At 30.5% G+C, this 9,837-nt stretch overlaps 4 protein-coding genes across 5 annotated transcripts in view; 2 read left to right on the top strand and 2 right to left on the bottom strand.

Annotated features, from left to right (window-relative positions):
* LOC108572055 (ragulator complex protein LAMTOR2) overlaps positions 1–386 on the bottom strand; it is a 1,118-nt gene extending 732 nt beyond the window's left edge. Inside the window, exons 1-2 of the mRNA XM_017934241.1 lie at positions 253–386; positions 26–188 (exon numbers count right to left, since the gene is read on the bottom strand). Coding sequence (XP_017789730.1) covers positions 26–188; positions 253–320 — 231 coding nt within the window. The 5' untranslated portion in view covers positions 321–386. The remainder of the gene's footprint in view (positions 1–25; positions 189–252) is intronic.
* Positions 387–1,179: 793 nt separating this feature from the next.
* On the top strand, positions 1,180–4,830 carry LOC108572014 (presequence protease, mitochondrial). Its single transcript, XM_017934194.1, has 2 exons — positions 1,180–1,221; positions 1,699–4,830. Exon 2 carries the CDS (start codon positions 1,720–1,722, stop codon positions 4,828–4,830), a length of 3,111 nt encoding a protein of 1,036 aa, XP_017789683.1. The 5' UTR covers positions 1,180–1,221; positions 1,699–1,719.
* A 513-nt stretch (positions 4,831–5,343) lies between these two features.
* LOC108571949 (protein RRNAD1-like) lies at positions 5,344–6,828 on the top strand. Its single transcript, XM_017934107.1, has 4 exons — positions 5,344–5,551; positions 5,641–6,223; positions 6,290–6,424; positions 6,578–6,828. The coding sequence occupies exons 1-4, from the start codon at positions 5,399–5,401 to the stop codon at positions 6,826–6,828; spliced, it is 1,122 nt and encodes a 373-aa protein (XP_017789596.1). The 5' UTR covers positions 5,344–5,398.
* Positions 6,829–8,684: 1,856 nt separating this feature from the next.
* Positions 8,685–9,837, bottom strand: part of LOC108572035 (mediator of RNA polymerase II transcription subunit 8) — a 4,051-nt gene continuing 2,898 nt past the window's right edge. Inside the window, exons 4-7 of one of the 2 annotated variants that reach the window (XM_017934216.1) lie at positions 9,732–9,740; positions 9,199–9,369; positions 8,858–8,972; positions 8,685–8,761 (exon numbers count right to left, since the gene is read on the bottom strand). In XM_017934216.1, coding sequence (XP_017789705.1) covers positions 8,685–8,761; positions 8,858–8,972; positions 9,199–9,369; positions 9,732–9,740 — 372 coding nt within the window. The remainder of the gene's footprint in view (positions 8,762–8,857; positions 8,973–9,198; positions 9,370–9,731; positions 9,741–9,837) is intronic. The other variant, XM_017934217.1, reaches the window with a different exon arrangement.

Below are 9,837 nucleotides of genomic sequence, written 5' to 3'. Positions count from 1 at the left end.
TAATAGTAAAACATTTGTTAATTACCACACAATCCATCAATACAAACTGCAATTCATCTTCCTTAAATGCATTCCGTCCATTTTTTTCATAAGCTGACCAAATGTTACTAGTAATAGCTGCCGTTACTCTTGCATCTTTATCTCCATAACCACTATAAGCTAATAAACCACCATCTCTATTTAATAATCTGAAACATATTGCATTATATTAAAAAAAAGAAACATTGTTAAATTTTAGTCAAAATTGCTTACAACGTATTTTCTACGCCGCCTGTATTGGCTTGACTAAGTACTTGTGTCAGAGCTTTTGGTTTCAACATAATTTCACAAATAATAAATACAAATTTTTCTTTTTTGTTATTTTCCACAAATTACGTTTAATTATTTTTGTAGTATGGGTTGTATTAAATATTAATAAAGTAAGAACATTAATTTATATTATCAGATGTTGTACGCCATTTCACATACAAACACTACCGCTGACAAATAAATTACAATGTCTCTAGGACGAAAAAATTGTACGATACCAATTTATTACTAAAGAAACTTAAAGTTCTAGCATATGCCGTCCACATTTCACGGCTCATGCAAAGCAGCTATGAGGTCCACCCTTCATGATTCTCATGTGAATTCCCTCACTCTAGTTTACGTATTTACCCATATACATATTCGGAACGAACTAAATGTAACCATAATCATAATTTTACTTTATATTTAAATATAGTTCATACCTATTGTAACATAGGATAATCACCTCAATCTACTGTTAAATTGTAATTTATATATCCAAAATGATCAACGTAGTACATGTGAAACACCAAAAAAGCTCAAATATTATTCTCTTGTTCACTAATTATCCGTTAATTATTTTTCCGTTATGCGAGATGGTCCACGTACGTTTTCCGAAACAGCATGTGGTCATTCAGGTTCTGACTCTCAGAATCCGCGAACCTTGATAATTATTAAACATAAATCCACATGTCGCTAAAACGACCGACCGGGTCAAAATGATTTATTAGCGATTTTGTTGAATCCCTAGAACTAACCAACATACAGAAGCGATGATTCTATCACAATATTCCATTTCACATAGGACCACCGCCGCTGTGCGTTTATGTTAGCTCTAGGGATTCGGTAAAGCAATGCATCTTAATATATATAAGTTTTTAAACGTTGGCAGTCGGCATGTAGCACTTATGCTCCATATAATAATATCAAAAGGTAAGAATAGTAAAATGTAAAATTATTTGACTGATTTCATAATTATAAGCTATTGAATTTATTTCAATTGATTACTCTCATATATATTTGATACCGCATTTAACCAGTAGCTTGCAGCACAGTTATACATTATCGTTGAACTTCATTAGTAATTTTAAATGTTCTTATTGTCAGTTTAAATCTTCATGCGTAATTACTATTATTACGATCACTATTCAATTTAATAGACCACTACCAAATAATTGTTATTAATGAACATGAACATTAGTATTCATTGCTATAAAATCGTGTGCTGTGATTCCTTTTTAAATTCAAATATTAGATAATTTATGTATATTGTTCTAAAAAGTATACATATCTTCAATATTTAACTTCCGTGAGTGATATTGTACAAGAAAGCATATATTTTGAGTAATATTTTGCTGTACATGGTCTAGTTGACACAAAATCATAGTTAGTGTCTTTAACTTTTTGCAGATATTGAAGTATTGCAGAAAAATGTTAAGAATGTTCAGTATATCACAAAATTCTTACTTACGTCAGTTTGGATTCAGACAATATCTAAGGCATTGTAACTTTTATTCCAAAAGAAATGTAGCTTCTAATGTAACAAACTGTGAAACAAATGTACTACACCACGAAGCCAGTAAATTTCAAAAGGGACAAATTATTCATGGTTTCATAGTAGATGAAGTTGCAAAAATAGATGAAATATATCTAACTGCAATACGATTAACTCACTTGGGTACTGGGGCACAATATTTGCATTTAATGAGAGATGATAGTAACAATGTGTTTTCTGTTGGATTTCGTACAACACCAGAAGATTCTACAGGTTTACCTCACATTTTAGAACATACTACCCTTTGTGGTAGTGAAAGATATCCATGTAGAGATCCATTTTTCAAAATGTTAAGAAGATCATTAGCTACATTTATGAATGCCATGACAGGACCTGATTATACTATATATCCATTTTCTACACAAAACTTAAAAGATTATCGAAATTTACAATCAGTATATCTAGATTCTGTATTTAAACCAAATTTGAGAGAACTTGATTTTAAACAGGAAGGATGGAGATTAGAACATGCAGATATAAATGATAAAAATTCACCTATAGTTTTTAAAGGAGTAGTTTTTAATGAAATGAAAGGTGTTTTCAATGAAAATCAGACTATATTATCCGAACAATTATTGAACCGCATTTTACCTAGTCATACATATGCAGTAATTTCTGGAGGAGATCCTTTAGTTATTCCTACTTTAAAATATAATGATCTGCTTAATTTTCATCTAACATATTATCATCCTTCTAATTCTCGATTCTATTCATATGGCAATTTTCCATTAGAAGATCATTTAAGATTTATTAATGACCAATACCTGTTTCTAATGGATAAGATAGATACGTACATGTCAGAAGTTCCTTCAGAGAAACGTTGGGACATTCCAAGGAAAGAACATGTTACATGTAGACCAGATCCTATGGTTGCAGATCCTAATCGACAAGGCAGTATAGCAATTGGTCATTTGTGTAATGACATAACTGATATACAAAAGACTTTTGAAATGCACATTCTATCTCAACTTCTTTTGAATGGTCCAAATTCAGCTTTTTATAAGTCTTTAGTAGAATCAAAAGTAGGAGTTGCTTTTGGCCCAATGACAGGATATAATTCTTTATGTAAGGATACCATGTTTGTTGTGAGTTTGCTTGGTGTTAAACGAGAGGATTTTGAGAAAGTAGAAAAGATCTTTGATGAAACTGTACAAAATGTTATTGAAGAAGGTTTTAAAGAGGATCATATTGAAGCTGTTTTACACAGTATTGAACTTAAAGTAAAACATCAAACTTCTAGTTTTGGATTACAATTACTTTTCAATTTATCACCATTATGGAATCATAATGGAGATCTTATACAAGCAATGAGAATTAATGAAGCAATCATAAAATTCAAAGAAAAAATAAAAACCAATCCCAAATATCTCCAAGAAATAGTAAAAATGTACTTAATGGATAATAATCATAGATTGACATTAACAATGTTGCCATATGAAAAATATGATCATGAAAAAGCAGTTGCTGAAAGGGAATTATTAGAATCTAAACTGAAACAGCTTTCCAAAGAAGAATTAAATCAAATTTATATTGATGGAAAAATTTTACTTGAAGAACAACAAAAGCAAGAAGATGTAAATGTTCTTCCTACTTTAAAAATAGAAGATATAAAAGCAGATGTAGAACGATATAATTTAGAGGATGTAAAGGTGGTTAATGTACCTTTACAAATAGCTACTGAACCAACAAATGGTGTTTGTTACTATCGAGGAATTCTTAACACTCAAGGGTTAGCACTAGAATTAAAAACTTTATTACCACTTTTTAATAATATTATTTCAAAGATGGGTACAAAAAATTATGATTATAGAAATTTCGATCAAATGATAAGATTGAAAACTGGAGGCTTAAATTTTATGAATCATATTGTTGAACATAAAAATAATTTATTACAATATGAAGAAGGAATACTAATAGAATCTTATTGTTTAGATCGTAATGTGAATGATATGTGGAAACTGTGGTTAGAACTGTTTAATAATATCAAGTTGTCAGATATTGAAAGATTTACAACACTTGTTAAAATAAATGCTGCAGATTTAGTTAATGGAATTGCAGATTTAGGACATTCCTATGCAATGAGTAGTGCTGCCAGTTTGGTTTCACCAGTTACTAAATTCAAGGAAACTTTGTCTGGATTAGAATATGTTTCAAGAATGAAAAAAATAGCACAAATGCGAGATTTAAGTTCTGTATTACTTCAAATGCAAGAAATATCTCATTATATTTTAAATAAACAATATTTGAGGTCAGCAATAAATTTATGTGAAAATAACAAACATAAAATATTAGAAAGTATTACTGATTTTTATAGTGCATTGAAAGGCACACCTACAAATACATATACCTTTACGCATGATCAAAACATTGAAGTTGAAGATAGTGCTATTCACTATGTATTACCATATACAGTAAACTACACAGCTAAAGCAATATTTACCATCCCATATACCGATCCAGATTATGCACCTTTACAAGTACTTTCTAAGTTAATCACATCACATTATTTACATCCAGAAATTCGAGAAAAAGGTGGAGCTTATGCTGGTGGTGCTATATTATCATTAAATGGAATTTTTGCATTTTATTCTTATAGAGATCCTAATTCTACTCGTACCTTAGATTTATTTGAAAAATCTTATGACTTTTTGTTAAAGCATCCACTACCTGAAAGTTATATTGATGAAGCAAAATTAGGAATATTTCAACATCTTGACGCACCAGTTTCTCCAAACAATCGCGGAATGATTAAGTTTAAATATAATTTAACAGATGATGATATTCAAGAACAAAGACAAAGATTAAAAACTGTAACAAAAGATCAGCTTTTATATGTTGCTAGCAAATATTTGCAACCTGATCAGAAACATATTAAAGTAGGACGTGCATTGATTGGACCAGTTAATCATGATTTATTAAATAGGCATTCAGAAAATTGGAGGGTTGAAAATCAAAAAGAAGAAACTCAAGCAAGAGCAGTTGAATGAACTTTCTATTAAAATAAATGTATTGTCATTATGTGTTCATATATACATATGCATGTTCAGAAAATAATTGCTGTAATTTTCACAATGATTTTTGCAATGTACTAAAAAATATCTGTAAAATAAATATTATAAAAATTACATTTATGCAAGTTTATCATTGTAGAAAATATTATAATTGCATTTCAGTACAAACATTTTCCTTTAAATTAGATGGCATGTGTAAGAGAACATACAGAAAATATATACTTCTTGGATGCATTGAACTTGTTTATTGAAACACAGTGGCTTTATAATACTCCTGTTACTGATTTGTTAACTAAAGGATTACTTGATTTATTTCCAAAACAATGGTTGAATGTTTTGCAAACTTTAGAAAATGAAGAACTTAATGATTTTGTTGTGAGAAAGATAACAAAGGTTGGTAAATAAATGTAATAAAATATGTAAATAAATTTTATTTACATTAATTTTTTATAATATGAAAATATTTTATTTTTTTCAGCCACAGTGGTCAGAAACTTTAAAGAATTTTGTTAATAAATGCAGCTGCATTAATCGACTACCAACTATGAACACTATGCTGTCAACAAAATTACCAAAAAACCTTCAAATAGGACTTAGTTTAAAAAAACAACATGAAATAATACATTTGACACATTTGATACACACGCAGTGTGCACCACAGAATATTAAAATTATTGTTGATTTGGGTACAGGCTTGGTAAGAAATTCGTGTTTGAATAAACATGCTACTAATAAAAGATATTTGCATTTATTTTTTAAATTATCCTATAAATGTTTTCATTACAGGGGTATATTTGTCAATTATTGTTCCATTTATATGGATATCAAGTTCTTGGACTTGAAAAAAATCAAGCAATTGTAAATAATGCTCGAAATAGGCAACTTAAAATGTATCCTGATTCATTAGCATATGTTAAATATAACTGTTGTGATTTAACACACAATTCGGTTGAAACAATAGAAACCATTTTATATAATGAATTTCGGGAGAAGTCAGATGTTTGTTTAATTGGCTTACATGCCTGCGGGGATCTTAGCATACATGCATCGAAAATATTTCGAGATATGAAAGCGGCACGTGTTTTTATTATGGTTCCTTGTTGTTACCATAAACTTTCAATATCAAAAAATATAAAAATAAATACATCAAATGAAAAACAATACTTTCATAATTTTCCCTTATCTAGTTGTCTTAAAAGTGCAATTAATAATAATAACTTTGATATTGGTTTTTTTTTGAGACAACCATTTTTACGGTTAGCATGCCAAGAGCCAGCAGATAGATGGTGTAATATGTCTATTAAAACACACAATGAACATTCTTTTTATGTTCTTGCAAGGGCTGTCCTTCAGTTATATGCAGCTAAAAGTGCGTATCACATTCTTTTACTTGAAATGTTTATTTAACTTTAATGTAAAATGAAAAATGTTTTAGATGGATTCTTTCTTAAGAAACGTAATCGTAAAGGAACAAGAAAATCCCAATGTTTAAATTTTGAAACTTATGTTAGAGATTCATTACACAGATATATTTTACAACCATCAAAAGGGGATAAAGTTGAAGAACAAGGTAATGTTGCAAAATATTAATATTAAATAATTAGAAGTTTGTTTATAAATAATAAGCAAAAGTATAAAAAGATACCTTTTATACATACATACATACGTATTTATTTCTCTTGTATTTTATGTCATAGAAAAATTTCATAATATTGCTTTTTAGATGTACAGTCCAATCTTGACATGCATGAAAAAAATATAATGCAATTATGGAAAGTTCACTGTAATAAACTAAAAATTGTAGAAATGTACACTGGTTTACAATTGATGTTGCAAGCGCCAGCAGAGTCGTTTATTTTACAAGATCGATTATGTTGGATGGCAGAACAGGGTTTAGAAGCAAAAATTATTCCAGTTATGAATAAACGTTTATCCCCACGTGCATATGCAATTGTATCTCGAAAAAGGCAATAAATATTGTGAATAACGGTTTTATAAATCGTATTTTTATGTAATTAATGTTTTATTTCTATATATACAGAATGTCACCAACTCTGTCCACTTCAAATATCTCCATTATTTCAAGAAATAAGTGAAAACATTATTTACAAAAGTTATATGATTGCAAAAAAAAAATATAATATAATATGGTGGCAATAGTTCCTTTGCTGGTGGAGGCATAGAAGAGATGAGGAAGTTATTTTGTTTTTTTAAATGGAATGTCCAATTTTTTATGGTCAAATTTGATAGCATTGCGAATTTTGAGTAAATAATGGAGATATTTGAGGTGGACAGAGTTAGTGTGAATTTTAATTTATATTTTTCAAAGAGACCAAGTAGTTATGTTAGGAACAGCAAGGGGACGATTTTATGATACATTTAGAAATCGTGAATTTTGATTTTTTAAAACGTTTTATTACTTTCAGTAGGCCGGCCTGCAGCCAATATGCAGCATATAGAAACTTTCAATTATTAAAGGTTCGGTCATTGTTCAGTTCAATCAAGCAAGGTATCAAAGTCACATCGCAAAGGGTACTTCGAAGACATATGTTTGTACCGAGCTTCGCCTTCGGTAATTCATAGAAGGTCGAAGGTGCAGAGTTGACTTGACGGGATTTTTCCCCTTATTGCCAAATTTCTTTCCGCCAAGAACCATCCTCGTCATTCCCGCTCCAAGGACATCTCGCGCTACGGGTGCACTGGAAGGGGGGTGATGCAGGGTTGGTTAATTTTCCAAATTAAAAACCTCCCTTCATGTGCCTTTCTCAAGACGGAAATGAATGGGAGAAAAGGCAAGTCACCAATAATTAGTGAAGAAGCAAACATGCTAGAGTCTGCACAGTCAGATCTAAGGATGGTCTCGGGCTTCCTTATGACTATGTTGGGCTCATCAGATTATAGATTGACAATCAGAGAGAAGAAAGAACATCAAGTAGATAGCACACTTCTATTTAGGATGAGCGAGTGGGACTCAAGCTTCCAACCGTCTGGATCCTTTCTCCATCAGACCCTTGCTAAATTCTTCTATTACTTATATGAAGATGAGTCTTTTTTCTCATCTCTTCCCAGTAAGTGGAATGTTTCAGTCTTGACAGATCCAAAGGATCAGCTAATGTTATCAATGTCACTCCCGGAAGTCGGGATTACACATTCTGTCGGGGAAATTGTAGAGAAATTAACTCGCATAAAGAAACCAACACAGCAAAACAAAAACTACCATAAAGGTTTTTCAAAAATTAATCGAGCCTGATAAAGCAGATAGTCACAACAGTCTGAATGACCAAGAAGACGAAGACGAAGACCTTGAACTAGAGTTAGTGCCAGATGAAGTAGAAGAGGTTGATCATGTCAGTGATCAGGACATACAAGAGACTATAGCAGGAGCAGATCTTGAAGACTCCGAGCACGATAGTGAATTACCATCTATACCACCTGACTCTCGAGATATAGTAAAAAATTTCGTATTAAAATCAAAAAGACCCTCTGCTAATTTATCAGAGTTTATCGTTATCAGAGTTACCTACCGGTTACTAAGATCTTCCCCTCTGGTATATAAAAAAGTCAATCAGAAAAAACCATCAATATTCCAACTCTTCTCTTAATTCGCCGAAATAAATCAGTTAAATAGAAATCAGTCTATCAGTTATACATACATTAATATCTTAGATGGCATAAAGTGCAATATTCGTAAGAACGCAGAATCAGAGTCCGAGAGTTTAACAAGTTATATTATTTCTTATATATTTCATAGAAAAAGGTTAATATTAAACTAATAAAGAAATAGAATTAACGTTCCTAAAGTAACATTCTTAAAAATTGAATTTCTATATTTATCTGTATGGATGGATTTGTGATGCTGCTTTAATATTAGTTTTGATTGCACTTGGAGCTTTACTCATTTGTCCCACTACAAATACAAAAAATATGTAGTTATTATTACAAATTGAAATTTTAATTAAAAAATATTATTGAAGGATTAAGAAAAGTATGACAGATATCTTACTAGATTGATTTCCTAGAGATCCTTGTCCTGAAGTTTGTTGATTTCCAGGCCTACCTACCATCATTCCACTAGGTACCGAATTTACACCAGACTGAACCATTTGGACAGAATCAGACTGTAATAAATAAAAATTTAAAATATTTCATAATGGTATTATGTACATAAGTGGTGTGCCCTTGGCTGAAAAGGAAAGTCATGGAAGTATATGAGAAAACAAGGTGTTGTGTGAAACTGAACGAGCGCAAAGGAACTACTTCTTGGACGACGTGGGAGGTAAGACACATATGTATGTGTTTATGTAGACAATATATAAGGAGTGCTATATTTAACAAAGAATTTACCTTTAAACCTTTACCCATACCCACAGCTGCTACAAGAGCATGAGTGTCTGCCGTACTACTAGTCTGCGCTTGAGTTGCTCTAGACCCAGCTTCACTTTCCCATTCTTCGCGTGCTTTATTTGCTATATCCCATACATGATTAATAACTTTTGTATACTGAGCCACTTGTTTCTGAAAATTATGAAGTTTATCCATATTTTAGAAAACAAGTGATATTTAGCGTTCCACTCGCTAAATGGACCGGTTACAGAACTTTATAATTTTCTAAACTGTTAGAGGAAAGTTATTCATACAAATCAGGATAGAAATACTTAAGTTATGTTTAAATTTTTACATATATAAACTTAATATATTGGTATTCAAATGGATATTAAAAAATATACTTTAAATATAAAAATAAAAACATAAAACATATTTTTACAGAATATCTTTAAAATATCAAAATTATTCGATGTATAATTTATAACTATTTTAATTTCAGTCCAAAGCGAATGGAACTAATAAAATCTGAAAGCTAGCTGATAGTAGCTTACATTGCAGTCCTGTTGTTTAGTTAGCACATTAAAAGAGAAATAGAACATCTTAAATTATCTTTAAGCTTCTACTATATGATAATACAGAAATACAATTATTTCTTTA

This window comes from Habropoda laboriosa, unplaced genomic scaffold, assembly GCF_001263275.1.
Source record: "Habropoda laboriosa isolate 0110345459 unplaced genomic scaffold, ASM126327v1 scaffold67, whole genome shotgun sequence".
In the NCBI taxonomy this organism is placed as follows: domain Eukaryota; kingdom Metazoa; phylum Arthropoda; class Insecta; order Hymenoptera; family Apidae; genus Habropoda; species Habropoda laboriosa.
The sequence above is the reverse complement of the archived record's forward strand: the minus strand, read 5'-3'. Positions and strand labels throughout refer to the sequence as shown.

Coding starts and splice junctions, on each gene's coding strand:
- LOC108572014 (XM_017934194.1), top strand. CDS start 1,720: ATGTTAAGAATGTTCAGTATATCACAAAATTCTTACTTACGTCAGTTT.
- LOC108571949 (XM_017934107.1), top strand. CDS start 5,399: ATGAACACTATGCTGTCAACAAAATTACCAAAAAACCTTCAAATAGGA. Junction 6,224..6,289: donor TCAGTTATATGCAGCTAAAA/GTGCGTATCACA, acceptor AAAATGTTTTAG/ATGGATTCTTTCTTAAGAAA. Junction 6,425..6,577: donor GGATAAAGTTGAAGAACAAG/GTAATGTTGCAA, acceptor ATTGCTTTTTAG/ATGTACAGTCCAATCTTGAC.